The sequence below is a fragment of the Pangasianodon hypophthalmus genome, chromosome 6, assembly GCF_027358585.1.
Source record: "Pangasianodon hypophthalmus isolate fPanHyp1 chromosome 6, fPanHyp1.pri, whole genome shotgun sequence".
Taxonomy (NCBI): domain Eukaryota; kingdom Metazoa; phylum Chordata; class Actinopteri; order Siluriformes; family Pangasiidae; genus Pangasianodon; species Pangasianodon hypophthalmus.
Window position 1 is genome coordinate 2,851,697 of NC_069715.1, and position 25,982 is coordinate 2,877,678.

Below are 25,982 nucleotides of genomic sequence, written 5' to 3' on the forward strand. Positions count from 1 at the left end.
TGCTATTTTTATTTGTTGTTAATTAAATATTCTACTTAATATACTTGCTCAATTGATTTTTTTTCAGGTTGTTTAAATGTTACCCTCACTCCAACCAGACGTGAGTTTGAGCATACAGTCACGCCAAAGATGAAACAGATGAACGAGGAAACTGACGATGGAAAATATATATGGAGTGTATGATTTAGACATACGAGTTTTACAAAACTAAACATAGAAATGTGCACTACATACATTATATTACTCATTATACTCATGTATTATTACAGATTAATTAATATCATGTATTGTTTTCCCCCAAATACTCAATCAAGTGTAATCATTTATTACTCATTTGTTACTTATTAATTAGCGTTATGTAATGCTTTACCCACGAATACTCAAACTATCAAGTGCAATCGTTTATTACTTATTATTATTTATTACTTACAATCTGATATGTTATTGTTTCTATAGTAACAGCTCATACACAGGGACTTTTACGGCGGACTCTCCTCTTAATAAAATACTACTAATAAATGGATTTAACAAAAAAAAAAAGTTGTTGAACAAAGAAATACATAATTGAGGACACATCTGTATCACATTTATGGAAGGAGTCTCCAGTGTCAGTGCTTCGTAACAGTCATGGTGCTTTGCAAAGGTTCTCAGCACAGAAAAGTCTTCAGGACAGAGAAGTTTATGCTTTGTGATTTCTCTGTAACAAGTGAAATCTTGTGTTTTTTTTGAGAGAGAAAGAGAGAGAGAGAGAGAGAGAGAGGCCGGTGAGGGAAGGACTGTTTATTGTGGCTATAATGTAAGTGAGAACAGGAACTAACTTGTCTCTCGGATGTCCCACAACTTTAAATCTAACTATAAACCGTTAAAATGTGTGATATTGCACATTAAATTAAAGATTGTAATCGTTGGTAAATCGCTGTGGTATAAGTGGAATAACACGCTCCAGACCAAGCTGTTATATGAAAATAATATTCCTCAGGCTGGTCCGCTTCGTATTCTGCCTCATCACAGCGTCCCGGTGTGGATTATTCACGTCTAACCCCACGGTGTTATTCCTTACTTAATTAACATCACACTGTTTCCCCAAAATACTCAACAGATCAATCACTTATTACTCAGTTGTTACTTATTAATTAATGTTGGTTTTACTGTGAAGTCCTTTATTACTATTTATTTATTATACAAAAATGGAAGTAATAAATGATAAATGACGTAGCTTTTTGTAATTTTCAGTGTTTAGCTTTGTACAAATCACACATTCACCTTCAAACACGCTGGCTGTTATACATCAAGGTTAAACATAATGACTACTGAATAAAATGATGGGAGATTCCAAACTTCTGAATGGTAGTATATGTGTGTGTGAGTGTGAGTGTGTGTGTGATTTAATAACCACTTCACTTAACATGTAAGGCATCTACAAACCACTGTAGTGCGTGAATATGCTGCAGTAAAGCGCCCTCATGTGGTGACACACTGTATTGACCGAGTCACTGTGAGAGGAAACATGAATCACCGGAAACAAAAAACTGCACAAATGAGGAGAGATATTTCCATTTCTCTTTATTTGTTTCCCCAAAATATGTTGCCAATAACACTGGCACATAACCCGATTAAACCATTATGATTTATATTCCAGATTAAAGGCATGTTTTCTTTTATAATAATTTTATCCCCTTATATTGCTGAAAATGGTGGACCAGAGCGGGAAAAAAATAAAAACAAAATAAAATTAATAAAGAAACTATAAATATATTAAGAAAAAAAATAAAAAAGGTGTATGTATTCCTAAATTTATTATTTATTATCAATTGTTAATTCATATAAAATATTTCTATTTATAAAAACTGATAGGCAAAAATACTACTCAGGATTTATATTTATGTAAATATAATTTTAATTTGATTGACTATTTATTAGCAACTAAGGACTATAATTCTTAAGATATTTATTTATTATTTTATTTATTTTCTTTTTTGCCCCCTGGTCCTCCACACAGTAATTTTGTACAAGTGCTGAACATTTGCTCCTCTGCATAAAGGGTGAATATTCTGATAAAATTCCTAATCAGTTTAAGAAAGAAAAAAAAAAAACTCTAAACAACATGGATTTGTTTTAACATGGAGCAACAAAACAGCTGATCAGCTGATCTCACAGATAGACGCGGGCACTGAAGTTTAACAGTCTGATAAAACTCTACAGTGAGAAAGAGAAAGTGCTTACGCTCAGCATGTAAACATATCCGAGAAACAGGCCAAGCTGAGGATTTCTTCCACAAATCAAACACGAGGACGAATGAGCTCGTTGGCCGAGACCCAGACGCAGATTAAGACTAATTCTGTTGTTATAAAAGACCCTCTGAAGGTGTTAAAGTACAAAATTTGATATGAAGAGAAAAGATTTTAGACCTTGCGTTTCCTGAAGCGAGCCGCTGGTAAACCAGGTTCACGTAAACGCCGTTTTAAAGCGTGTCGAAGGAATAAATCGAGAAAAAAAACCCAGAAAGGAAAGATAAAATAAGACAAAGACACAAGCGTCTATAACGAATACTGCCACCAAACCCTGAGATGGAGGCAAAACCGTGTCAACCCTTCTTCAAAACACCAAAACACTGCTGATGAGTATTAATATCAAGAGCGATATCGTGATTTATACATTTATAGGCAAGTTTATAATCCGTAGAATAACTGCAAATGATACAGTGCATTATACAGGCTGTTAATTCATTAAAAAAACACTGAATATACTGTCCGAGAAACCGCAGACAGTTCACTTCAAAAAGCTTACGCAATTGTGCAATATAGATTCTGTGTGCTGACGGTAAAACCTGCAGGTGTTCATTAAGTCTACATACATATATATCGTTTATTTGGATCGGTGTACAGAAACGTACATTTGTGTAAACGTCGTAGAAAGCCGCGAGCTCGTGATGCAGAGCTTTAAGCAGTGATAATAATAGCATTGTGGGATTTTCTGTAGATCAGGCTTCCTCGACACCTTGACTGCAGAAAAAAAGTGTCTTCTCTGACAGATATGTCACTGCAACACGAGCGTGACGTGAGCACCCGACGTGCCTCGTACGCCCGCTACACCCTCCGTGCCTTGTTGTCCATGGTAACACCGTCGCCGTGACTCCTCTAGTCGACTCCGTCGAAGCCCTGAGTGTTCTCAATGGCAATGTTCAGCTTCTCACGGAGCTCCTCGAACGACTCGTACGGAGGCAGATCCAGACGGTTAAAACTGAGACAGAGAAAGAGGAAGAGAAAATTATAAAATGTGTAAAAGTTTTTTTATGTGATTGCATAAGTATTCACCCCCCAACTGCTATCAAACCCCTACATTAGTTCTGGTGTAATCCACATTAATTAATTAGCTGAAGGATGCAACCGGCTCCGGATCCATTGCTACACTGACCAGGATAGAGAGCTTACTGAAGATGGATAAATTAATAAATTAGATGAATTTCATCGATCTGTGTGCAGTTAAAGCACCACATGATCTCAGTATAAATATACCTGTTCCTGGAAGAACTCAGAGTTTGAACATTCCTCAACAAACAGCATCATGAAGACCAAGGATCTATCAAAATAAATTCTTGAACTGTATCAAGCAGAGTTTGGGTTTAAAAAATATCCCAAACTTCAAACATCATACAGAGCACCATTATATCCACCAAAATGAGGCTGTCTACCAAAAGTCAGTGAACAAGTAAACAGGGGATTAGTCAGAGAATCAACCAAGAGGCCAAGGGCAACCCTGGAGAAGATGGAGAGATCCACAGCTTAGATGGGAGACTGGACTTTATGAAAGAGTGGTGAGAAGAAAGCCATTTTTAAAAAAAGCCATATAAAATCCCAATTGGAAACTCAGCAAATATGTGGAAACACGTGGCACAAAGCTATAAACTTGACACAAACCCAACACCCTGAAAACACTATGTCTACTCTGAAGCAGGGTGGTGGTAGCATCAAATTCTGAAAATGACTGTCCTCCGTAGGGACTGGGAAACTGGGTTTCATCAGCAGGGACTGGGACACTGGGTTTCATCAGCAGGGACTGGGACACGGGGTTTCATCAGCAGGGACTGGGACACTGGGTTTGATCAGCAGGGACTGGGACACTGGGTTTGATCAGCAGGGACTGGGACACGGGGTTTCATCAGCAGGGACTGGGACACGGGGTTTCATCAGCAGGGACTGGGACACGGGGTTTCATCAGCAGGGACTGGGACACTGGGTTTGATCAGCAGGGACTGGGACACTGGGTTTGATCAGCAGGGACTGGGACACTGGGTTTGATCAGCAGGGACTGGGACACGGGGTTTCATTAGTAAGCACTGGGACACTGATCAAGTTTGAGAGCAAAATAGATGCAGCCAAATTACAAAGCAATCCAAGAAGAAAACCTTTGAGTCTGCAAGAGACTTTAGACATAGACCATGTATTGACCTATTGATAGGCGAATATTTATGCAAATTTTTTTTAAATTACCTTTGCATCAATAAAACAAATGTTTTGCACCTTAGATGTTAGACATACTGTGAGAATCAAATGTTAATCATCCCAGTTTAGTCCCTTTTAATTACAGTACAATATGGAAAAGTTGGAGGGGGGTGAATACTTCTGTAAGGTATTGTATGTATTACACATGCAGGCTGAAGGCTGTGTGTTACTCACCATGTGTGAGCTCGGGGCAGTTTGTCTCGGGTTCCCCACTGCTCGATGGTGAATAACTGCGGCCCGTTGGACCCTAATCATCCACAATAAACACAACGACATTCAGCATGAAACATTTCACACACACGCTGTTCACTAGGAACATTTATTAACTCTCATCTCTGTTCCTTCACTCCTGCACTGACAGCACACCAATCACTGCTGTTAAAATGATGAAGGGGCGGGGCTTACCATAGAGCTCAGCAAAACCGTTCATCGGCACGCGAGACGTTCCCGTCACAAACTGCAGCAACCGGATTCGCTTCTCCGCATCCATCAGCAGCACAGCCTGGGAGAGAGAGAGAGAGAGAGAGAGAGAGAGAGAGAGAGGGAGAGGGAGAGGGAGAGAGACAGACAGACAGCCACAGACAGATGAATAGGAACAGAGAGAGAAAGAAGGATAGAGAGACAGAAATGATAAACAGACAGAAAAAGATAGACAGAGAAAGAACCAGAACAAACAACAGAAAGAGACAGAGAGAGAGAGACAGAGAGCACGAACAACAGAGAGAAAGACAGACAGCACAACCAACAGAGAAACAGACAAAGAAAGAGAAAGAAACAGAGAGAGAGCGAGAGAGAGAGACAGACAGACAGATGAACAGGGCCAGACAGAGAGAGAAAGAAGGATAGAGAGAGACAGAAAAGATAAACAGAGATACAGACAAAGATAGACAGAGAGATAGAGAGATAACCAGTACAAACAACAGAGAGAGAAAGAGAGAGAGAGACAGAGAGCACGAACAACAGAGAGAAAGACATAGCACAAACAACAGAGAGAAAGACAAAGAAAGACAGAGAGAGAGAGAGAGAGAGAGAGAGAGAGAGAGAGAGAGAGAGAGAGTTTAGTTCTGATGTAGCAGGCTTTCAATCAACTCTGCTCATTAGAATATTAGGCCACGCCCACTGGACAGTCCTAAGATCAGTCTGATCAGCGAGTTCAGCTTGTACTGGAGGAGAGTTTAACTTTTTTTTTTCATTTAAACTTTGCCAGATCAATTGTAATCTCATTGTCTAACAAGTGTTAAATACTTTAATATTTATTTTCTTCGACTTGATCTACTGCACAAAATCACTTACCCAATGTTAAACCTGTCAGTACAGTGAAGTCCTGATTACACATGGGCTTAATCAGTACAAACAATCCACACTCACCTTCCAGAACCACTGGATGACGGGCTGGTTGGGCCCGTAGCCGTTCTTATACTTGGTGTTTTCTCTCCAGTCGTTAACGTCCACGTCCCCCAAACCACACATCAGCAGCTGCGAGCAGAACAAGCGACAGGACACAGAAATTACAGACAGAAACACATGGATTTATCAGACAAATATAAGGATTTTTGAGACCATTATGATGTTTGAATGTAAATAAAACTCACCTCCAGCTCGTTCTCATCGAAGATCTTAATCAGATCCTGCGGGATGAGCTCGTAGAAGCCCTGTGAGGAAATCAGATACTAAATTAACATCAAGGCCTTGAAGGAGATACAATAATCTCCATCTGGCCTGGAAGTACAAGAACACTGTGCAAAAGTGAACACACACACACACACACACACACACACACACACACACACACACTGCATTACACAGCTCATGTGTTCCACAGTGTAGTGTTGCTTTTCCACTCTGTTCCCTAAGTAAGCAAAGTAACACTCAGTGTTGTGCTGTAAGGGTTTTATTCCACTTCTTCTACAGAAATTTACCAACAATTCTATAAACTGTAATTAATTAACGAATAATGTCATACTTTTATTCATTTATTATTATACTTAATATCCACGACTCAAGTTAGTTCCTGTTCTCACTTCCATTATAGCAGCTGTAAACAGTCTTTCCCTCACCAGCCTCTCTTTTCTCTCTCTTTTGAAATGAATAAAACAACAAAACTTTAAGTTACAGCTTTACCTCTGACTGTTACAAAGAGCTGACACTGGAGACTCCTTCCATAAATGTGAAATAAACCTCTCCTTACAGAAAATCACAGATTGCACAGGTTGTTTTTCTTCCAAAAACTTGTTTTTAAGATACCTAAGATATTAAAACGAGTGCATTAATATAAACCTGGGACTTGCAGCTGCACTACCGTCAGAGCTGCTGTTATAGAAAACTAATCAACACCTTCTGACCAATCAGAATCCAGAATCCAACAGCGCTGTGGTATAAAACAGATTACACCATGACCACAGTTAATGCTTGTTTCTGACTGGATGAACAGTGTGTTATTTTTTTATATTAGAATGCCTTTAATGTCAATAAAATTTAATCACAGCTGCAATTAAACATCTTGGAATGTAGCCATGACAACAAAAATAGATAATGGTTCAGGCTAAGTCTGTGTCTATGCCATCATTTCACTAAATGACCTGGGTTTACACAAAAAGTTGCAAAGAATAGAGCGAGATAACGTCTCCTGAGATGTAACCGTAACAATAACTGTGGTTGAGGGATGGGAAAATCAGCTCCTTAAAACGACAACGAGTTAGCAAAGCGTATACAAAGATAAGTAGCCATGCTAACAGTCCTGCTACACGTAAATGACCGGACATTACAACACAAAGATATGACATACAGCTGAGTGAAAATTCAATTCGTTGTGTGAAATGTTTGTGTTTACCTCCTTGAAGGCGGACATTTGCTTCTGAACCCGGTTCACAAACCTCCACTGCATCACAAGGCTACGAAACAGAACATAGTGCATTAAATACGTCTGAAAAAAACAAAGCAGCATCTTTAACCGCACTCACAATACTGCAGATTTCACATAACAGCGTTAAACGAAAACGTGCTTCTGGGAACTTACTGGATGTACTCTTTCTTGTTGGAGTCGGTGACGACGATGTCATCGCCGCCTGGCTTTAACTCGTGCTGGTGCGTCTACAAGAAACAAAAACACATAATACAATTAATTAGAAACACAGTCACTCGGAAAAAACTCAACCGTCAGTAAGTCTGTCTCTGTAACCACACCTGAGCTGCGCTCTTAAACCTGCGATCATACATGCATCCTGTTGCACTTGACAGTAAAATTCACATTTTAATTAAAATACAGATTGTTTTACATACTACATTTCTTTATTTCAATTTTAAGCTCAATATGCTTCCATAAAAGAGCAGGTATTCCCTGGAAAACACTTTCCAGTTTTCAGTTTTAAGAGTTAATTGTTACAGGGAAGTGTTGGTGCTCAACATGGACGCCTATCCAATCCTTTACAGACCTAAAAATATACGGAGATATATTCGTAAGCCTATATTCGTAAAAACTTTGTCATATTCTTGCCAATTATTAACTGGAAAATAAAATAAAACAACACAAAAATAAGAGGTGAACAGTAAGAAACATACAGTAACACTACTTTTTTAATATAAACCTTTTACAAGTTGCTTGTCTATGCTTGTGCATGTCCTTAGTGAAACAGCGAAAGGTTTCTGATCATCGCAGGAGAGCAAAACAAACAGCTCTTTAAATCACGATCAGTGTACATGTTAGATTTGAACAGTTATTGTAGACCTATTTAATCTTTGTAACAGAACAAAGACAGAAGCGAAGGCGCTGGGTTAGAGCATCTGTCAAGCGGAGAGCTCCAAACACCCACACAGCTGTCAATCATTCTGTATTCATGTGTCCATTGGCTCATCTGCTGTTTTTATTAGGGAGAAAAAGAAGGCTGCTCTTTTGGCATATTTCTGTGATCTGTTTTCAAAATGTGAAGCTCCTGAGCAAAACATGTAAAGGTTGTCCTGTCTGAAATGGTCATTTAAATGTTTATTTTTGGGTATTTCTGCTCTAATTTGTTGTTTGAAAAATTCTGAAATAGCTTTTCCAAATTTGGACTGGTGTGAGATCACCTGTCCAAAGAGCTCCTCGTCGATGGTGAAGCGGAGGTCCAGGTCAGTGGGGTCGTTCTCCAGGATCCATTTCAGAGAGTTAAAGTACTCGCTGTCCTGGAGTGGCACACACACACACACACACACACACACACTTAGGCAATGACTGTGCAATAATCTGGCACAACAGTTGCATACCAACAACAGTTAGTAGTTATATAAATTGGGGCTTTCCTATAATAAAATCCAAAAACATATTTTAATATATTAAAAGTTTTAATAAGACAAAGATTATAATTATGCCACTCACCACAGATTCCATGTCCTGTAATGTGATTGGCTTCTGCAGCATCATCTTGTAGAACGGTCGAATGAAAAATGCTGTAGAGAAACAGTAGCATACAAATAAATCATTTTTTAAAATTTATTAAAGACTAACATGCCATTTTTATCCATTTATATGTACATTTAATGTTGTTTCACAAGTTTGTTCCTGTTCTCACTTACACTATACAGTCAAAGTGGACATCACACCCATACGTGTTAAGAGAAATGAAAAATGGCTATGTTTGGAGAAACGGTTACGTATCGAATGGCGAGCTCACACGTACCGTCCAGCAGCTTGCCGTGGTAGACGGCCATCCCCGCCACACGCCCGATGAATTTGAAGTAGGAGAGATGATCCTCGTTGCAGAGGCCTGAGTTTGGGTTGATCTGCAGCGTGAAGTTGTCCCTGTAAAACCAGCACACTGCAGTTAAACATTTACGCCTGCACGTCACGTCTTTACTACGAGCGACATCAAAAAAAAAAAAACATCATGACATCATCCTGTGTACATTTCATATTATACATATTGTTTTATCTACACCCAGAAACGTATCATCTTACAGAGCAGAGTACTCAAACAGCCCGTAATAAGGGTTGAACATCTCCTTGGAGATGAGGAAGAACCACTCTCTGGCCACGCCCCCGTAATCCAGCCCCCTCTCCCCTGCAAACTCCACCCAGAGGCGGGCCTTGAGGAGGTCGGGTCGTTTGACGGACAGGATGCGGCGGTACGAGTCTTCCAGAAGAGCATTCCGTCTCACGGACATCTCGAAACGATTCGGGATGTCTCCCTGCAGAGAGAGAGAGAGAGAGAGAGAGAGAGAGAGAGAGAGAGAGAGAGAGGTTAAACAGAGAGAGAGAATATGATGAGCTGGCTGCCCAGAGAGAGCAGGTTACTGTAGCCAAGCAGTGTTAGAGATAGAGCTCCACTTCTTATCCACCTGTCCTAACTATCACCAAATTAATTCCAAAACTATTCTATCCCAAAGATGAAATTATTTGTCCCGACTTCAAAAAGCTGGAGAATGACACACAACTTCAGTATTTTCTTGGAGAAAAAAAGAGACTGCATTTCACTAGTGGCATGGTACATCGATGCCTGCCATGAAAAGAGGGAAGAGTCCCCACACACACACACACACACACACACACACACACACATATACACACACAGACTCACACACAAAAACACACACCACTCATAGCCCATAGACTGTACTTTTTTTTGTTTTGTCTTGCTTTTCCTTCACTTGTTCATCTTATCATTTGTTCTCTGTTCAGGTTTTATTCATTGCCCAGATAAATGCTTTGGCAATTCATTGTACAATTAGTCACGCCAATAAAGCTCACATGAACTGAACTGAATTGAGAGAGAGAGAGAGAGAGAGAAAAGATAAACAGAAAGAAAGAGAGCGCGAGAGAGAGAGACAGAGAGCTGGAGAAAAGAGAGAGAGAGAGAAATGAAGAAGGACAGAGAGAGAGACAGAAAAGATAAACACCGCGAGAGAGAGCAAGAAAAATGAAATAAAGAAATGAAATGAAACAGAGGTTCTGTAATCTACAACTGAGATAAAAAGAAATAGTACAGCTGCCTTACTGGTTTCTTGAGCTTCTTGCGGAAATACTCGTACTTCTGCTTGTAGTCTCTGGAGTAAGGCACGGCCTGAAACAGAAAGACAAGCGTGAGACTAAAACTCATCCCGCAGGTCTACATACACAATACCGACAGACTGAAGAGAAATCGCAGCTCGTCATGTTACCGAGAAACCTCAAAGAAGCGGAAACTCGTCTGTCCTGAAGATGTCGGAAAACTTGGAGTTACAGCTTTACCTCTGACTGGTACAAAGCGCTGACACTGGAGACTCCTTCCATAAATGTTAAATAAACATCATCTTACTTAAAGAAAACAATTTTTAACATCCCTTTATGTGGAGCGTCTCTATATACGAGTCTCAACAGCGCTGTGGCTGAACCAGGCTTCTGCAAATTTAATACCTGCCCTTCAGTCGTACTAATTTTCAAGTTTGCATGTGTTTATTAGCAAACTCCAAATCCCAGACGAACGGTACTTACTGGTCCGGTAATGGCAGAGTTCTGCAGTCTGGGATCTTCCCATTGCGTGGTCTTAGTATCTGTAGAAGAGACATTTCACTTCATTATATCTCTGTTCTATACGCACTTCCCCATGCTGATTGTGTGTGTGTGTGTGTGTGTGTGTGCTTACTGTGATCGATGTAGAAGATTCTTCCGTCACTGTGAACCCTCTCCTCCCAGCCAGGCTACCAACGAAAACACACAAACACACACACACACACACACACACACACACACACACACACCCCGAGACACACACACACACCCCGACACACACACACACCAGTTCTTGTTCACTGTCAGCTTCATATGCAAGTGTAAAATTTTCAAGGTTTAAAATTTGAGCATTATTTCCTCCTGTAACGCTAACCCTTGCCCTTACCGGCAGCGGGCCGAGGTCGTTGGGGTCGAGCGAGGCTTGTTTCCTCATGTGAACAGGAATCCTCAACCTGGGGTCTTCCTGTTTAGACACAGGAAATGGTGAATCAGAAACAGGAAGTGGTGTTCATTACTGATGCTGACGGAGCCATTCAAGCTGATACGTTATCAATTTAAGAAAAAAATGTATGATGCAACATCAAACTTTTAAAAACACAATAAATGACTTAGTTAAGTTTTATACTTGAGTGTAGCAGTAGTGCATAAAGCTCAAAAAGTGAAAACTGTGCTCCTTTTTTTATTCTTTACAGAAAGCAAAACTGTAATGTTTTTTTCTAAAGCATGGGCTCTCAACCTTTTTAGCCCAGTGACCCCTTAACACATCAGTATAAAAACATCCCATATGACGTCTAATTTTTATACATAAAAGACGGAAAGATAGCACAGGTGTTCTTTTTATTTAAATGTTTAACGTAGCTTTTATGAATCTCTGTGTGCAGGAGCTCTGCAGTAACTGCAAATAAGGAGTGGACTGGGATTGTGCGGCGCACTGCAGCGTATCAAAGTCAAGAGATGAAGTCGAAAGCATGCATCTCATCTCCACGGTTACATTCAGCCTAGATCTCTGCTTCGATTTAATGCCCTGAACTAGGGCTGTCACCATATTAGATTTTTCACACCACGGTTATTGTGGCCAAAAGAATTCACGATACCGATATATCGCGATATCTATAGAAACCTTTAGGGAAAAAAACTTTATCAGTCAAATTATTTTTTACTTTATTTAGTTTTTCTTTTTTATCCATGCAACGAACATAAGGATACAGATAAACAGGGCACATGCATTTTCACTTCTTACATCAAAACTGATACTTTAACCTCCAACCTTTTAACTTGCGTACCCCTATTTTAAGCTCTTTAACGTATGGTTGTGCTGGCGCCACCACAGATGAGGCATTAAGTGCATGGCACAGCGACAAACTTAGAAGAATCACCCTTTATTTAAATAAAAAAACACAGAAAACTGCTGTTCAAAGCTGTCGATATTTCATGCTTTGAATATCACGGTTATCGTCAATACTGGTATATTGCGACACCCCTACCCTGAACCCTGCGTCTCATAAGTAACTGCTTATTAGCAAATGGTTGGGTTTGTCAGTTTAGTCAAGGTCACATGTTGCATTTCACAATATATGTTCACTTTACACCAGCAGGAGAGTATGGAGCGTTCTTGCACTGATTTATTAAATATAACATGCTGATAATTGATAAATGATATCACTCAGTAAGTCTCACACACACTCACACACACTCACACACACTCACCCATGTAGTGCTCTTGGTGTTGTGGTCGATGAAGAACGGCCGTCCGTTTGGAGCGCTCCGGACCTCCCAGCCTGGAGGCATGGAGCCTGTGAACTCAAAGTTGTGTGTGTGCTGTGGGCCGGGCGAGTGCAGGGGCGAGGCTTGGGGCGAGGCTTGGGGCGGTGCGTACACCGTGGGGCTCGGAGAGCGACCACACACTCCTGCTGGAGACGAGGCAGCTCCTTCAGCCGGCTGGATCAACTGCAGGAATTACCACAAAAAACAAAGTGTTATAATAACCGTTCCATAACAACCATTACAGCAGGAAGTAAACATGCTACGCTAGGCACGTCCAACACTTTTTTATTTTTATTTATTTATTTATTTACATTTCCTTGCACAAATAGAAAATTTGCATGAAGGCAGTGTATTGAACAACACACAATATGCATCATGACATTTAGGTTTGCAAACAAACTGCAGGACAAACAGTAGTGTCGCAAATGTAAAAGATTCAAATAAATATAATTATTTAACAATTAAAATTAAATTAGAAAAAAATGTAACATTGTACAACTCAAGGACGAGTTTGCAAACGTTTTTTTAATGTACAAGAAAACATATGTGCAATATCCATATGTGCAGTCTGTGCTGTGATGCAATTTATCATGCTATCAATATTATACTCATACTGCACAGTTGTAGTGCATGTGTGTGTGTGTGTGTGTGTGTGTGTGAGACCTGGACAAGTGGCCTGGTCCAGGTGGTGGTTCTGCTCTTGTGGTTGATGTAATAAACTCGACCCTTACTGTCCTGCTTCTCCTCCCAGCCAGGGGGCAAACCCGGAGTCGTGGGCAGCATCTACAGAGAGAGAGAGAGAGAGAGAGAGAAAGAGAGAGAGAGAAAGAGAGAGAGAGAGAAAGCAACAACAGCCCCAAAGTGTTTTATTTCTCTTATACCACAGCAATTTGCCACCTATTTGAATGTATTATTTAATTAAATAACATCCCGTCGTACTGAAATAACTTTATTGTCAGTATGAGTAAAGTTCTAAACTCGTATTAAAATTCAAATCGTCTCACCACAGGATGAACCGGATGCTCCTCTACAGTCAGCAACGGCGCGCTCCCTCTGCGACTGCCATGGCCCTGAGGTTAGCGCAAACACACACATGCACAGGGTTAGGAACCCAAGAGAAGGAATTCTGCGATCAGCGTCCACTCGAGAATAATAATAACAATGATAATAATAATAATAATAATAATAATAATAACAAAGATGTGAGAGTATCACATTATCTGAGGTTATCATCATTCTAACAAATACAGCTAACTTCTGTCGAGAGTGCCGTCCTGAAACGTCGGGGTGGTTTCTGCTTCGAGTTAATGTATGTTTAATTTTTTAATATAAAAATGATCTCGTGTTTGTTTTGGTTGTTAAAATGGCACAGGACAGTCACTGCAGTTACTGGAATATCTCTGCCATTTTTTTTGTCATTTAAACAAACGGAAGAAAATATCTGAAGCTGTAGTGTTAGATCTAAAGGCTGAACTGACTTGGCGTGGCGCTTTAAACAAACTGGGGACAAGCAGATAAAATAAAAGAGAGAGACACAGAAAAACTTTTGAGGAGTGGCACAGATAAAAAAAAAAACAGCCTCAGCACACTTGCTTTGCCTTGTAAATAAATAAATGTCTCTTTTTTCCACTCTTTTTTTCACTTACATACATTTATAAGCCTGAGTGGGAAAAAAAAAAAAGCACAAGAAGCAGAAGAAGCAGAACTCAAAGCCAATGGCTGTGTTTGCCAGAAATACCCTTAAATACATCAAACAGGAAGGAAGCTACTGAGTAAAACTATTTCAGACATCTGACCTTGCTGTGACCTTGACCCTGTTTGGATCAATTCCAAACTCTGATCAGTTCATCTGCTGGTTACAATGATCATTCCACATAAATCCTATAAACATTCAACCACTCGCTCTCGAGATATCGAGTTAATGAGAGTCTCGGATGGATGGACAGACAGAAAACACGAAAACGTAACACACAACCACGTCAACAGCCATGTTAATGATTAGATTTATGAAAAAAAGGAGATATTACACCATCCTCGCCGGAGTTAAGCGAAATACTGAGAAATCAATCGAATCTTTGTTGTTGGTGAATCTAGAGAGATAAGCATGAGGGGAAATCATGCAGGATGGAGAAGAACATGAAGAGCGAGTGACGCAAAAACAAGCCAGTGTTCTCCACATCTTCACGAGTCAGTTTATTTTTTGCTCTTTTTGCTCTTTTTGTGTGTGCGCGCGCGTGTGTTTGTACGTTTGGTAATTGTTCTATTGTTTTAATATTTTTAGTCAGTCGCCCAGTTTGTTGTTGGTTTGTTGACCATGGGTTTCAGAAAGGCACAATTTTAATTAATCTTATTCTTCTTATTATTATTAGTGTGTGTGTGTGTGTGTGTGTGTGCTCACCGGGACAGAGGTGCGCCTCTCGCTGCCTGTCTGTAACCTGCAGAACTCCTCGGAGAAAGTCGTGTAATCCAGCGGTGAGTGAGGAGGAGGGGGAGAGACCTGATTCTGACTGCTGTACAGAGTGCCCTCATCCTCAGTGATGATCTCCCAACTCTACACACACACACACACACACACACGGGCCAACTATGCTGATTATATACATCCAATATATGCTTGAGATGAGCTTGACCATGCACGTGCTTATGTGAGTTATGTAAGACAGTGGGTAAGTGTGTGTGTGTGTGTGTGTGTGTGTGTGTGTGTGTGTGTGTGTACCTCGGGCGACTCTCTGCGCTCGTTGTTCTCATCATGGTCAGAGATCTGTCGGCGTGTGATGAAAGGAAGCTGTACGTGTGTGCTCTGCCTCTGCTCTGCCTCTCTCTGCACGTCCCTAAACAAACACACATTTGCTTTCACTTCTTTTTCCACCATTACTACATTCTATAGTTTATTAGACTCAGAGTTATTAGGGTTTATTGCGTTTATCCTTGACGATAAATACAGTAACGCTTATTCTACATGTCGATCGCGCAACTGACTGAACAAACTCGAGCTACGTCTCAAATCACACACCTGTGTATTGATTTCCCTGTTAGGGTTAGTGCGCGAATTTCACAAATCTCTCATGTAACATTCTGAAAAGTCTGTTATACGTACCAACTTCCTAAATCATGCAGGTTAGTAAATAATTTTAAACGTAAGGTCGTACTTTTCTCAGTAAAACTTCAACAATGACGCAGGCGTAAATTTTTAAACAGAAACCAGCCTATGCTTCTGCACAGAATAAAAAGTTAGCATGAAATCGCTGAACATTTTTCTGGTCTTCACAGAAACCTCAATGTACATAAAGTACGTAGGCGAGCGTGTGTGAACATTGCTGCTCGTGTTGCAGCTCGTTCCTCACAAGCCCGTGTAAACCTGGTATAACACACACACACGTACAGTATACAGAAGCAACTGCAGGACAAGGCTGTAAGGACATACTCCACCTGCAGGGGGCAGCGTCATACTGTGAGTGCATTTTAAACTTTCCAGACAGAGTTGCCAGTTTATCAGAAACACAAACCATATATCTGCGCTCACTGAGCCACCCTGGTGGCACCTCTCCAATAGTACAGGGGTGCCAATACATTTTACAGCGCAACAGTCAGTAACTGTACACCTAATTCTGTACCTAATAAACTGGCAACCTGGTGTCGCTTGTTACCAGGAAACTGGAAAGTGTGAATTCCTCTGTCCTGAAGATATTGTCTTTTTGCACTATTAGTCTTAATAACGAGCTGTTGCTATAGAAACGATAACGTATTATAACGAGCGCTCAAGAGAAGCAGGAAGCTTGTTTACAACACGTTTACAGTATTTACAGTACGATCATACATATTCTTTTATAATCTTTTAGATTCTATATATTCTTATACACTTTTTTTAATCCCTGCATATATTTTATGTATATATTTTTCTTTATATTTAATATTTTTCTATACTTTCTTATTTTATATCGGAACAAGTGTATAAAGCATTTCACTGCAAGTCGCACTGTGTATGGTTATGCATGTGACAAATAAACTAGGAATTTGAATTTAAAATGAGTGAATAAACACATAAAATGAGTGAATGATATTAAAAAGCCAAAACCCTACATGAGCACTCTACATGAGCTATAAAATATTTTATAGGGGACTACACGGTACTTTTCCTTGTCACTGGAATGGTACCATCAAGCGTACACCTTCTGTACCTTTAGTGTGTATCTTTTAACTAGAAAGGTCCATGTAGTGTACCCTTAAATCTTTATTATTATTATTATTATTTATTTATTTATTTATTTTTTTTTTACAGAATCACCTTTTTTGCCAAGTACCTTGGTGTGCTGGTGCTTAGTATAACAGTAAAATACAAGAAATAATAAGAATATTAATAAGGTAAACAACTATGAGCATAAACACAGAAATATAAAAATTTAGGAAAATAAAATAAAAATAGAGATATTAACTGTACATTAGCGCAGGACGTGCCAAAAAAAAAAAAAAAAAAAATGAATGTACCTTAAAACCATTTTCGATATGTAAATATATCTCCATTTCAAGGTGAAAGATGCATATTAAGCTATTAATGATTGATTAAAGGTACCATGTCAGCAACAAGGAAAGGTACCTTTTAGGACTATTTTTGCTTAACAGAGATTTTTTTCTTGTTTGTTGCTGTAATGTGCTATTACTGGATAGTGGGTCTGTGCCACTGTGTGGTGCGGTTCTCGTGGTTGACGTAGTAGGTCCTGCCGAGGTTGTCCTGCCTCTCCTCCCAGCCAGGGGGCAGCGCGGGCAGCTGGTGAGGCTGGCACGGCCCGCACACATCCTGACTCTCCAGGAACTCCCAACCGGGCTGCAAAACAAAACGTGGACCAGTGACTTACACTCCGCTGTACACAGGCAACACGCTGTGACTCTCATTTGATTTAAATGGCTGAAGAAAGACAGCTGGACACATCTGTTTAACCTTGTGACGTATATCAGAACATACAGTATCTACTGCACTAAAGAAATCCCATAATGCACCACAATGCCCTTCGGTGCTTTCACACAGAATACCCACAATGCACTGCTCTTAAAGACTCCCAAAAGCATTTCAGATTTCTGCTCACTCATTACAACAAAACCTTGTTTTGTGGAACAAACAGTCTTTTTTTTTTTTTTTTTTTTTTTTTAAGACTGCTTAGCATGCTTCCTTTTTAAAGTTGTAATATATATATACACATCTACATTTGTCATATTATTGTTATTATTAAAACTAAAATTCTGTTTTTTATTTTTATTTTTTTAATAGACTTTTATTTTACCATCGCTCATTGTTTTATATTTTATTGCTTCAACAACTTTACATTACACAATTATGACAACTAATCAACAAAATCTATGCAAATCGCTAACGAAAGCAGCTGGCAAACATTTCCTTCTCGATTACTCGGACTGAGACTTCACGCAGACTGGAAATGCTTTTGATTGAAATGGTGGAACAACAGAGAAAACCTCCTACACTGCTCTCTGGCCTCATGACATAACTTGAGTTTTCATGTGAGTAATATTTTGATTTCTAATCATTTGTTTGTGGAAGTGTGAGAAACAGAGGAAGTGTGATGTGCCTGGATGGACCATGCTCATTATAACCTCCTAGTTAGCCTCGCTTATCTGGTTTTCTAGCTGTAATCATACGCTTATGGTCATATTTATCAAAAAAAAAAAACAAACAAAAAAACAAAACAAAAAAAGTATTGTGATACTCCGGCCAAAATGTCAGCGCTTTGTGTAATAATTTGGGTCGAAAATGAGTAGTGTGTCGTTTTCTTGGCATATAAAATACATATTTTTGGATAAATAAATGTTGTGTTTCAAGCTTGAAATCTACGAGTCAACTTTGGAGTCGATGCCCTAAACGGAAAATGATTCGTCTCATGCGCAAACACGCAGGCGAATTTAATTTCAGTGAAATCCGTCCTAACAGCACTTGCGTGTGATACAGAATAGCGAGTGCTATTTCTATCCCCGGCCAGGCGACATGTCTTTAGCTCTATGGTTTTGCGGTCAGCTGTGCAGATTTCAGACTGGGTGAAGTGTACAAGGGCAGCGGGGTCGAGTGGATCCTCTCCTGGGGCTACAGGGCAAATATAACTCCACTCTCACAGGAATGGTGACTGGTGCTTCAAAACACAGGAGTCACTGTACAACCAGCAAGCTCGCTTTCACGCTCTCTCGCTTCATTCCCAGAAACCTTTCACTCGAGTTCGACTACGCAATCATGGAAACATGAGCCAAAAACATACCAGGAAGCTGTGCCTCATACACCTCTGTTTTATCAGCTTGTGTGTGGAACATTACAGAAGTGAACACAGTGAAGTGTCTGTTTACTGGACAACACTGACAGCGAAAATAGTACGGCATGAACACGAAACGTGTGAAGAAAGGAACTGCAGTAGTGCAGCTACAAATCACACGTTTATACGCACTTAACGCGTTACTGTTTCTATAGTAACAGCTCGTTCACAGTGACTTGTACGGCAGATGCTCCACATACACAACGTGCGTAATCGTTGTTCTGTTGTTGAGGAGACGTTTATTTAATATTGATGGAAGGAGTCTCCAGCGTCAGCGCGTTGTAACAATCAGAGGTAAAGATATAACTTCAAGTTTCATGACATTTTCAGGACAGAGGAGTTTATATGACATGACAAGCGTTTTTTTATCTTATTAACCTCAAGAGAAAGAAAAAAAGAGGCTGGTGAGGGAACGAATGTTTGTAGCTGCTATAACGTAAGTGAGAACAGGAACTGACCTGTTTCACACGCTTTAAATGGAACTGTAAACAGATAAAAATCACGATGTTTCATTCTGTAATTAAGTGAATGGATGTTTTACGTGCGTGTCTCGGTAGCGTGCGTGTTGTAACGCGCTCTTGCGATGCGTCTGTGTGTTTTATTGTAATCTCAGTGAGATCAGGTGTATAAATAAAGGAAATGCAGCGTTCATCAGAACGTGACGTTGTATAAACATGCAGTTTATAAACGCGCTCATCTAATCCAAAACAGCAGCTTACGTCCACTTCCTCGACCTGCTCCGTCTGCTCCTCCTCAGAACCGTTGTTCTTGGGCAGGTAGGTCATCTTTAGCCTCAGGTGACCTTTGACCCTTGACTTGTGGCTGCATGGAACAAATGATATTTAAAAAAAAAAAAGATTATAAAAGAAATACAGACAATTTTCATATCTTCTGGTTCACATGAAGTGAAAAATGAACCACATAATTGATAAGTTAATATGAAATGAACAGCCTAATGACTAGAGCTGGCTTTTTCTGCACAATAAAAATATCACAAAATGTATAATTAATTGTAATAAATAAAGAAAACTATAATAATAACCTTCTTGGATGGAGCAGAAAGTCTTTAAATGTGTACGGTCTCTCGCTGCCCATTGCTTCTGTCTGGAAGAAGAAGAAATAATCGAGTTAAATACAGAGAAATCTAAAAATGATGACTGTGCTGGTGTAAATATTTATGAGTGTGTTGGTCATGACGACCACACGCGTGATGGATTTTCCCATTTACAGCAACAACACCAGCTCTGTCTATGAAGCTGGTCTAAATAAGGGCTTTAGCAGCTATAAATACAAGCTGAGACTAAAACCACACATCATCTAACTGCAGTGCTTTTTACACACTTAATAACACACGTGCAGTCACGTGCAGTCACGTGCAGTCACGACAGACCTGAGAGTGATACATGACTATAGAAAATTCTGATTCATAAACAGTTCACTGAGCAAAAAACAACAGCAACAACAACAAAAAATGGAGTTTCAGTCACTCACTGGGATCTGATGCAGAGGAACGTCCACCTGACCCAGAAAATCATCACGCGTCTGAGGAGAGAGAGAGAGAGAGAGAGAGAGAGAGAGAAGAAAAAGATGGGGGAAAGAGAGTGAGACAGGAGACAGAGACAAGAGAGAGAGAGTTGAGTGGAGAAAAAGATGAGAGGAGAAGAGATTAACAGGAGAGAGTGAGAGAAAAGAAAAAGATGCGGGAATGAGAGACAGAAGAGAGAGATAAGAGAGAGAGAGATGAGAGGAGAAAAAGATGACAGGAGAGAGAGAGAGAGACAGGAGAGAGAGATGAGAAGAGAAAATGATGAGGGCGAGAGAGAGACAGGAGAGAGAGATGAGAGAGAGAGATGAGAGGAGAGGAGAAAAAGATGACAGGAGAGAGAGAGAGAGACAGGAGAGAGAGAGATGAGAAGAGAAAATGATGAGGGCGAGAGAGAGACAGGAGAGAGAGATGAGAGAGAGAGATGAGAGGAGAAAAAGATGACAGGAGAGAGAGAGAGAGACAGGAGAGAGAGAGATGAGAAGAGAAAATGATGAGGGCGAGAGAGAGACAGGAGAGAGAGATGAGAGAGAGAGATGAGAGGAGAAAAAGATGACAGGAGAGAGAGAGAGACAGGAGAGAGAGAGATGAGAAGAGAAAATGATGAGGGTGAGAGAGAGACAGGAGAGAGAGATGAGAGAGAGAGATGAGAGGAGAAAAAGATGACAGGAGAGAGAGAGAGACAGGTGAGAGAGATGAGAGGAGAAAAAGATGAGAGGAAAGAGAGAGACAGGCGAGAGAGATGGGGGGAGAGAAGATTTTACAGTTATTAAGAAGACGAATGAAAGGAAATGTTCAGGTTTTCAGTCTCTTTCCGTGACACATCCGTGCTGAAACACTCCATCACTCGTCTGTTCCTGGAATGACCTGAAAAGATCCGGTTCTGGTGTCTGTTTCAGGTCTCGTCTGAAATTCCACAGATTTGTCCTCATGTCAAAAGTAAGGCACAGACTGAGATTTACAAAACCTGAAATTAACCTTGAAGCTTGACAATGTTCTCACACACACGCAAACTGTGAAGTGTGTGTGAGAATTCTCCTGTGCACCGGTACGCCAGCACACACTCGTTTCTGCTCGGCTGGAGTTCTTCATCAGCCAGCCATTACATGAAGGAGAAGTTAAATTTAAATTAAATTTAAAAATAAAAATAAATACAAGAAATAACAAACAAAAGAAAAAAAATCAGGAAAGAAAAGAAAAGAAAACACAAATAATAAAAATAGAAGAAGAAATAAAATTAAGGAAGAAATTAAACAAAAAAAAAGAAAAGAAACAAAGGAAAGAAAAGGACAGAAGAATATAAAGAAAACAAAAGAAAACAGAAAAAATAAAAGAAAAAATGAAAGAAAAAAAAAGAATAATAGAAATAAAAAAGGAAAGAATAAAGGAAAGAAAGAATAAAAGGAAGATAGGATGACAGACAGGATAGGCGTTTTTATAGATTAAGTAAAGGTGTCTGTCCATCTCATTGAAGGAGGCATGGCCTCTGTGTGTCAGTCTCAGTAAAGGAGGTGTGGCCTCTGTCTGTCAGACTCAGTGAAGGAGGCGTGGCTTCTCTGTCTGTCAGTCTCAGGGAAGGAGGCGGAGCTTCTCTGTGTGTCAGTCTCAGTAAAGGAGGCGTGGCTTCTCTGTCAGTCTCATTAAAGGAGGTGTGGCCTCTGTGTGTCAGTCTCAGGGAAGGAGGCGGAGCTTCTCTGTCTGTCAGTCTCAGGGAAGGAGGCGGAGCTTCTCTGTGTGTCAGTCTCAGTGAAGGAGGCGTGGCCTCTGTGCCTGTCAGTCTTCATGGCCTCCTGAAAGCTAAAACGTAAACTGGCTTTTCTATTCTGGATCACTGTGTACCACAATGTAACAGCCTCTCTACTCACTTTCTGCTTTAAATTTATTTCTCATATCAGATTTTTCATCATGTATCACGATATGCATCACATTTCACCTCAGATGGAGAGACACGAGTAAACGAGCGCTCAGGAAAAGTACGGGCTGCTTAAACACAGTCACACACATTTGCTGTGTTTATATTTGTGCTGGTGGAAATTCCACATGAGACACGCATTAAATAATTTTACTGGAAAAAACTGCAAAGCAAAAATGTTTCAGAGCTGAACACACACAGAAACCTGAGCTGCTTGTTTTTTTGGAACAAATAATATCCAGTTTCGAGTTTTTCTCCCCTCATAACACACGACAAAAACTACCTGCAACTACTAAACTTCTCAACATGTCGGTACTGTTAATGTCTCTCACAGCACAAACGAGTGTTACATCAGTGCAAACACGTGTTAAAACGTCGCACTGTGCTCTCTCTGTACTTCACCGTCAAAACACACAAACACAAGCAGACTAATGAACGTATTTCTCCAGCAGGAGACACAGGCTTAACTGAAGATGTGGTTTTCTTGCTTTTTGCTCTCAACGTGTCCTTTTTTTCCACAGCAGGCACACATTTGCTCGAAATTAGGGTCTCAAACCACAAAGCATCAGGAATGCAGTCTGTTCAGCTCTCTCTAGCAGATTTGAGTCACATTTTTCAGCTCGGAGCCGAGAATAGCACAAATGAGAACAAGCAGAGAGCTTATAAACGCAGCACTGCTAAACCCTCATTTAAAGCTCATTAATGTTCAGGATCCTAAACGAAGGCAATGGTTCACTAATTCTGTTGTTTTTTTTTTTTTTTACAGAATTCAGAACATTTAACAATTCGAAGCTCTGAAAAATGTTCTGACATTTAAATCACATGCAAATATGTATATGTCTTAATTATTCATGAACACTAGGTTTAATTTACATGCTTGTGCCATCCAAATTACTCAGCCATCCCCATCTATCCATCCAATCATCCATCCATCTGTCCATTCATGTATCCATCCACTCAGCTGCCCATCCATCTGGTCATCCATCCAGCCATCCATCAGTCCATCCATCAGTCCATCCGTCCATCCATCCAGCCACTCAGCTGCCCATCCATCAGTCCATCCATCCAGCCAACGACCCAGTCACCTGCCCATCCATTCAATTTATTCGATATTGGCTCTTGTGGCATCCAATGAGTGATCAGAAAACCTATTCATCCATCCATCCATCCAACCATCCACCGACTCGACCATTCATCTATTTGCCATGCCTCCATCCATACATCTGCCCATCCATATACTCATCTATGCACCCATCCATTCATCTGTCCATCCATCATTAATCTGATCAGCTACCCATCCATCTATCCATCCATCCAGCCATCCAACAAGCTATTCATCCATACAGCTATCCTTCTAGTTGTCCATCCATCAATCTGTCCCAAAATCTACCTGCCTATCTATCCGTCCATTCACCTATGTGCCTAACCATCATCCATCCATCCGCCCATCCATCCATCCAACCAAAAAAAAAAAACAATAAATATATTACCAAAAAGCCTTCCAAGCCTTTTATATGTGTTACTGTCAGCTATTTTACAGAAAACACAGCTTTCCCACTCGACACAAGTGCTTTATCAGTCACCTCTCAGACATGGTGAGCAATAACAGCAGTGGAAAAATGTTCAGCATAATTATCCGGAGCGGTTCAGCCTGGCTTACGTTAGTGAACACCAGGGGAAAAAGTCAAGTAATGCCAAATCTTTGAAGCACAAGCTCTGTGGTGTGCGCTTAAAGAGAACTGACTTTGATCATTAAGGAACTTGATTTCTATTCACCAGCTCTTGGGCTACAGCGGGACAGCATGAACATTATCCTCAGAGCCGAATCAGACGAATCAGGTCAGGGAAAAGTCGAAACCGTGCAGCGCTTTCACCCTCCAGCACTGGAGCTGGGTATTCTCTAGGTGGAGCTGTGTTGTGGTTCATTGGGCTAATCGGTCAAGCTGGAAAGACTCCTCTAATCTGATAGAGAAAGCTGTGAATCATGGGATACGGTAAGAACATTGGTTCCAGGCCACCAGAGTAAATAATATTCCTGACCTGCTCCATTCTGTTATCGGTAAAATAGCATTTCTAGCACAAACAAACAACTCAACACCGCTGCAGTAAAAAAAATAAATAAATAAAAAAGTTTATTAAAACACAAAACAGCACTAAACTAGCAGTTCATTTTCAGCAGTAAAGAGCAAAGAGCCATTGAAAGTTAGTTTGTTTGCTGAATCCGAACCAGAGTTACTAAATGTTATTTAAAAAAAAAAAAAAAAAGTTAAACAAATTTAAACAAAAGTAAAAAAGTTACCAAAAAAACGAAAACATCAAAAATCTTCAGAAAAAATAGAAAAAAATCAAATCTGAGCTGAACACAGAGAACACTGAGCTTGTGCTCAATAAATAATATAAATAATTATATAAATGACTCACTTCATACATGATACGTGTCACATCTAATGTTTATCTTCTTTTCGTTCGTTTTGCCGATTCGAATCTCTAGAACACATGGCATTTCTGCAGCTCTACAGCTCTGTGCTTTGGTTCAGTTTAGCATCTTACACCTTTAAAACAATGCTGCAGCCCAAAACACACAGCATAATTGATTCACTTCCTGCAGGTGAGTCGATTCAGAGTCGAATCACTTTCCCAAGCGCACTGAGAGCACTGCAGTCTAGGTAGTTTAGTACGCTTTATTTCTTTCTCTGGTTGTTTGCACACATGATAATGTGTTTGTGTCAGAGAGACACGTGCAATGATCACAATCCTTTTTGACAGCTTGTCAATCAAATAAGCCACGCCCTGAGTTTACGTTGAATATTTAAACTATAAACATATATTTAAATGAATATTTAAACTATATTCAGTGTAAAATATTTACAGGTTCAGATCAGTTTTGCTGCATTTTCATTTGCATTGTGCTTTACTTTATGCACTTTAGATCAAAGCGTATCCAAAACTAACAAAAGTAAAATGATTCGTAATGTCAAGCTAGTGCGAAAGGCTTTAAGTTACGTCTACTGGATTTAATTTGGCATTTTTAAAAACCAATCCTGTGGTTTGCCCTTTTCATACCACACTCGTTTAAACTGTGTCAGCTGTGCAGCTGGTGTTTTGATGCACACACACACACACACACGTCTACAGCGCTCTGTTCGTTGAGGGCCATTACAACTGCTAGGAGGTATCCCATGATTCAAAGCTTTCTCATTCACAGGCACCATCAGTGGCAGACATCAGAGAATTGCTTCCAGCTTGAGTGACAAGTAAAATCGTTCGCAACGCAGCGACGACAGCGGAAAAACAAACTTGGAGGAGGTTAAAATTTACACACACACATCTGCTACCTATTTACATCACAGTGACTGCTCTTGGCCTTTCAGAAAGCGTACAGCCATGCACAGACCACTTCTGGAGTGACCTTGAAAACAAAATGTGTGGTACTGAGAGTCCAGATAACATGTCTAAGTTTTCCTGGAGTGCAGAGCTGAGGCCGCTCTGTACG

The 25,982-nt window shown here is 40.1% G+C and overlaps 1 protein-coding gene across 2 annotated transcripts in view; it reads right to left on the reverse strand.

The window, feature by feature from the left end:
• Positions 1–1,548: 1,548 nt before the first annotated feature.
• nedd4a (NEDD4 E3 ubiquitin protein ligase a) overlaps positions 1,549–25,982 on the reverse strand; it is a 50,524-nt gene continuing 26,090 nt past the window's right edge. For both annotated transcript variants that reach the window (XM_053234888.1, XM_026927292.3), the window contains 24 exons: positions 20,526–20,576; positions 20,077–20,138; positions 19,754–19,856; positions 17,385–17,548; positions 15,443–15,557; positions 15,125–15,277; positions 13,731–13,796; positions 13,390–13,509; positions 12,670–12,909; positions 11,348–11,425; positions 11,096–11,150; positions 10,945–11,003; positions 10,469–10,534; positions 9,433–9,662; positions 9,155–9,276; positions 8,854–8,924; positions 8,565–8,660; positions 7,519–7,592; positions 7,333–7,393; positions 6,095–6,154; positions 5,871–5,978; positions 4,908–5,004; positions 4,677–4,749; positions 1,549–3,240 (listed from right to left, as the gene is read on the reverse strand). In XM_053234888.1, coding sequence (XP_053090863.1) covers positions 3,138–3,240; positions 4,677–4,749; positions 4,908–5,004; positions 5,871–5,978; positions 6,095–6,154; positions 7,333–7,393; positions 7,519–7,592; positions 8,565–8,660; positions 8,854–8,924; positions 9,155–9,276; positions 9,433–9,662; positions 10,469–10,534; positions 10,945–11,003; positions 11,096–11,150; positions 11,348–11,425; positions 12,670–12,909; positions 13,390–13,509; positions 13,731–13,796; positions 15,125–15,277; positions 15,443–15,557; positions 17,385–17,548; positions 19,754–19,856; positions 20,077–20,138; positions 20,526–20,576 — 2,427 coding nt within the window. In that variant the 3' untranslated portion in view covers positions 1,549–3,137. The remainder of the gene's footprint in view (positions 3,241–4,676; positions 4,750–4,907; positions 5,005–5,870; positions 5,979–6,094; positions 6,155–7,332; positions 7,394–7,518; positions 7,593–8,564; positions 8,661–8,853; positions 8,925–9,154; positions 9,277–9,432; positions 9,663–10,468; positions 10,535–10,944; positions 11,004–11,095; positions 11,151–11,347; positions 11,426–12,669; positions 12,910–13,389; positions 13,510–13,730; positions 13,797–15,124; positions 15,278–15,442; positions 15,558–17,384; positions 17,549–19,753; positions 19,857–20,076; positions 20,139–20,525; positions 20,577–25,982) is intronic.